The following is a 5,053-nucleotide window of genomic DNA, read 5'->3' on the forward strand; positions in this document are numbered from 1 at the left end:
AAGATTGAATGAGGTATTGGGTCCTCCCAAGAGTAGATGTATTTGAAAATATCTTCACCTAGAGAGGGCCTTATATAGGTTCTCTAATTGGGGATTAAAGACACTTGGTGGTACAAGAATTTAGTGTCAGAGGGTTTCAGAGTGCTCCTGAAATTATTCTACGTATGCAAGACCTTACTTAACCTATACATACATTTGGCTTCAGAAAAGCTAATTCGTAGAAAGAAGAAAAATAGTCCATAACAGTCCCCTGAACACAGATGATGATAAAAATATTTCTTGAATTTAATTTCTCTGGATCAGTGGAAATAATGATGGGCCCTTCAACAAGATTAGGGAAAGGGAGGCCAGACTAAATTTGACATGCTAAGATCATTTGTATATATGGAGGTTCAGATGCTGAGAGGACAACAGGAAGGATGTGTTCAGGTGAAATTGAAATATATATATATATATAACCTAAATTGAGGCTAGAACAAAAAGGAATCAAGTACATTTAAGTAACATTAATTGTTCCAGGTATTAGTAGGGAGATATGCAATAATTAATGAAGTACTACATTTACTCTCAAAGATCTCACCAATTTACGGGAAGGCAGACCTGATAAAAAGGTAACATGCTATGCTAAGTGGACACTGTAAAAGTTATGAGAACATAGAGGAAAGAATAAGTAACTTTTTCTGGGGGAGTCAGGAAAGGCTTCATTAAAGAGCTAACATCTGGCCTGATTTTGAAGGACTAGTATCAGTTTCCAGCTGCAGAAAACACGAGGAGAGTATACAACAGAAGCAAATGGTCAGGAGGGGCAAAGGTACCCGAAATGTAACGAAGGGAGGATTTCTGTTTGTACATGTCTGTCTCCTGGAATTGGAGAGATGAATGTACAGTCTCCTTAGAATGGAAGAGATTCAACAGGAGGAGTACCTTAAATACTAATTGCTTTCAATGAATTTAGCATTTTAAAATATCAAACCTGAAAGTTTATTTCTGCTGCAGGGCAGGCATAAGGGTTTGGGAGAAATGTTTGGAGTTGAGGGGGTGGTATGAGTTGAAGGGAAATTATTGGTCTACTACTTACTAAGTTAATTATTTACATTAATTAGTTTGATTAAATATTTAATTTTCATTGAATATTTTTAATGTGACAGCTATTATGCCAATTGTTAGAATGACAAAAAAACAAAACAAAACAAGAGACTGTAGTTTGTCAGTGTGATGGCTGAAACTGGACCCGCATCTTCAAATGCAGTGTGATCTTCCCGAGGTATAGTGTCACTGACACTGGTTACCATTTTTATGCAATTAAAGTCACATAATTTGTGTTTTTTGTTGTTACTTTTTTCTTCTTTTTCTTTGTTTTGTATCTATCTCACACTGTGCTTTAGAACTATCAGATCAGAATGTTCAATACTTTGTGTGTGTGGTTTTTTGTTGTTGTTGTTTTGGTGTGAAATTTCACCAAGCCAGCTCTGTACTTATATAATTAGTTTCTGAAAATAGAGAATTTATGCTTATTGCCACTTTATTATGTTTTTTTAAATCTGCATTCTCTCAACAAATGTGTTAACCGGCCCCCTCATCTTTCCATTAGCAACACCCATGAGGCAAATTCACACCTTCATCTCTGCGCTTGAGGTGAGAAGAGTTAAATTTCAGTTATGTTTTAAAAATCTATGTCTGGCCACACCCGTCACCTATCTAGCATTCTTTGGTGGTGCCCCACATCTTTTAAGACAAGGTCCCAAATTACTGGGTGAGCTTTGCCACTTCCCTTACCATACAGGAAACATGTGTTTCCTTAACTCAGGATGCTTATGCTCAGGACCTGTATATTTCATCTGAAATATTTGTTTTTTTAAATCTATCTAGCTGATAGATACTCTTCTTGGAAAATTCAGCTCAAGGGCTTTCTCTTCTAAGGAGCTTTTTCAGTCATCTTGCTCTGAGAAATGATCTCGTTCCTTGGCACTTTGCAGTGTTCTGAACTTCACAGGTTACATTGAGGTGACTGACTGATGTGTCTGCTGCTGCTATGAGGTTGACAGTTATCGGGAGGCAGGGACTGTACCTTGTTGAATTTTGTATTCCTTATGCCTGACATATGTGATTTCAATAAAAAAAATATTTTTACAGAGATGAACTGGGAAGTAAGAAAAGATTTGCTACTGCATTAATCTCATATACAAAATTCACCATTTGAAACTTAACTGAAAAAAAAAAAAAATTATGACCCTAGGAAAAAAGATAAAATGTTTGGGGAAAGCCACACAGTATAGAAATAAACAGCATGAAGTTAGAGTGCATAAATTCAAATTTTATTTCTGTGACATAGTATCTGTATGAAATAGGAGTGTCATAACCTGTTCGTTCTCTCTGTTCCTGAGTCTTCTCATCCTTAAAATAGGCATAATAATGGTTCTTATCTCTTTATTTGGCTTATGTAAATTAAGTAAAATATTGAATTCAAATCACTTATAAAAATGTTTGGTTCCCAGTAAGTGCTAATAATAATTAGCTATTTTTTTTAGGCTAGTATTAACAGTAGTAGCAGTAGTAGTAGTAACTAATGTGCTATCTTTAAATTTAAAAAAGAGAGAGTGAAATTAAGTTTTGACTTGGATTTGGCAGTCACCTTGATACAGTTTTCTCTTTTCCTTCTCCACCTCAGCCTCCCGTGGAGCAACACAACCACTCGAGCCTGGCTGAATTCGTGCTCCTTGGCTTCCCCAATGTGGGACCTGTCAGGCTCTGGCTTTTTGTGCTGCTGCTGTTGGCATACCTGCCGACCGTCTGTGGCAACATGCTCATCTTCTTAGTTATACAACTGGATGCAGCCCTACACATGCCCATGTACCATTTCATCAGTGTTCTCTCCTTCTTGGAGTTGTGGTATACAGCCACCACCATCCCCAAGATGCTAGCTAATCTCCTCAGTGAGAAAAAGACTATTTCTTTTTCAGGTTGCCTCCTTCAGACCTACTTTTTCCATTCCCTTGGGGCCTCTGAATGCTACCTTCTTACAGCCATGGCCTATGACCGATACCTGGCCATCTGCCGACCCCTCCACTACCCTGCAATTATGACCACAACACTCTGTGCCAAAATGGTTGCTGGCTGTTGGACTTGTGGCTTCCTATGTCCCATTTCTGAGGTCATCCTGGTCTCACAGCTGCCCTTCTGTGGCTACAATGAAATCCAACACATCTTCTGTGACTTTCCTCCTCTGCTGAGCTTGGCCTGCAAGGACACATCCACTAATGTTCTGGTGGACTTTGCCATCAATGCCTTCATTATTCTTGTCACCTTCCTCTTCATCATGGTTTCTTATGGCAGGATCATTGGGGCTGTGCTGAAGATAAAAATGGCCGTGGGAAGAAAGAAGGCCTTCTCTACATGTGCCTCACATCTCCTTGTGGTCCTCATCTTCTTTGGGAGCATCATCTTCATGTATGTGCGGCTGAAAAAGAGCTATTCACTGACCCTTGACTGGGCACTTGCTGTAGTCTACTCTGTACTAACACCGCTGGTCAACCCAATTATCTACAGTCTTCGTAACAGGGAACTCCTTAAGGCCATTCAGAGGACCATCTTCCGGAAGGGGGGTGGTGAAAGCTAGTCCTGCTTACCATTGACTTTCTATCAACGTCCTTTCTTCACTTCAATGTTTTGCATCATAGAAGTTCTAAGTACCTTTACCAGGCCTTGAATAATCTTCCCATGATCCCACATGCTCTGGATCCCATCTCTTGTCACCTTTTCAAGGACGTCATTTCTTTATGTTTTTCTTCTGTTATTAGATCTTTACCATTTTAATTTCTTTCTTGATTGGTGTTGTCAGCATTTAAAAAGTCTTTAGTATCTCCATTATTTTTTTAAAAAGCATATACATTACCTTTTTGCTGCACATTTTCATCCAGCTGGAGGTTGATTTTTCTGCTCCTTTTCCCAAACTTCTCAACACAACTTCTCAAGACTTCTCTTCTTCACTTCCTGTTCACTTTTTAACCCATTCCAATGTGGCTTTGGCTTACACCTTCCAACCAATATATTGCCAAGGTTGTTAATGACCTCCATGCTGCCAAGTCCATTAGATCCTTCCTGTTTTTTCTCTTTCTTTAATTCTTTACACACCTGACCAGTCATTACTTTTAAAAAAAATATTTGTCTCTTAGCTTCCGTGACATCATCTCCCATTATTTTCTTCATCTTCTAATCAATCTTTCTCAGTGCCTTTTGTAATGTAGCACTTTCTTTCTAGAAACTCAGTTATTCTTATGGTTTTAAATACCAACCCTATCTATACCAAGTCCTCTTAAATTTTTGTCTCCAAACCAGAACTCTCTTTTAAGCTTTATATTTATATATCCAAGTGCCTATTTAACAACCCTATCTGGATGTTCCCAGGAATTTAAAACTTAGCATGTGAAAAATGAAACCTTCAGATTTTCAACCCTGACAACTTTATGCTTATATTTCCCTACGTTTGTGCAAGAAAATTTCAAATATTTTACTTTACTTTCTCTTTTTCCATCCCTACTTCTAATTCATTATTAACATATGCCAAGTCTTCTTCAAAATTTATTCTGAATTCTGCTTATTTCTTATTCTTTAGTGTCACTACTCTGGTGTAAATCACAAACATCTCTCTACTGAATTGATAATATTCCACCCACTCTTCTTTCTCCTGCTCTTGTTTCATTCTAATATACATTTCCACAGAAAATCCAAAGTGATTTGTTTTAAACCTTAGATATACCATTCCTAAAACCATAAAAGGTTTTCAATTGTCTCAAGATAAAATTCAAAGTCTCCCCACAATTTATAAGGCTATACAAAATTCCTCCCTGTCTTCATCTCCAACACTCCTCCCACCTCTTCTCCCTCAGCTCACACTTCCCTAGCCACATGATCACTCTTTGAATTCTTCACATACACTTAGATTTTGAGGAACTTCACACTGCTTATTCCCCCAACACTTCATTGGGCTTGCTCCTAATTGATTTCTATTCAAATATCACTTTCAAATGTCATTATGTTTGAGACGACTTCTGAA

The 5,053-nt window shown here is 37.8% G+C and overlaps 1 protein-coding gene across 1 annotated transcript; it reads left to right on the forward strand.

Annotated features, from left to right (window-relative positions):
- The first annotated feature begins 1,599 nt into the window (after nucleotides 1-1,599).
- LOC103610370 (olfactory receptor 6N2) lies at nucleotides 1,600-3,626 on the forward strand. Its single transcript, XM_008594553.1, has 2 exons — nucleotides 1,600-1,635; nucleotides 2,669-3,626. The coding sequence occupies exons 1-2, from the start codon at nucleotides 1,600-1,602 to the stop codon at nucleotides 3,614-3,616; spliced, it is 984 nt and encodes a 327-aa protein (XP_008592775.1). The 3' UTR covers nucleotides 3,617-3,626.
- Nucleotides 3,627-5,053: the final 1,427 nt, after the last annotated feature.

The sequence above is a fragment of the Galeopterus variegatus genome, unplaced genomic scaffold, assembly GCF_000696425.1.
Source record: "Galeopterus variegatus unplaced genomic scaffold, G_variegatus-3.0.2 Scaffold11025, whole genome shotgun sequence".
NCBI lineage: Eukaryota > Metazoa > Chordata > Mammalia > Dermoptera > Cynocephalidae > Galeopterus > Galeopterus variegatus.

Excerpts from the sequence above, each read along its gene's own strand:
- LOC103610370 (XM_008594553.1), top strand. The coding sequence starts at position 1,600 with ATGAGGCAAATTCACACCTTCATCTCTGCGCTTGAG. Across the intron at positions 1,636-2,668 it reads CCTTCATCTCTGCGCTTGAG|CCTCCCGTGGAGCAACACAA; the intron begins GTGAGAAGAGTT and ends TCTCCACCTCAG.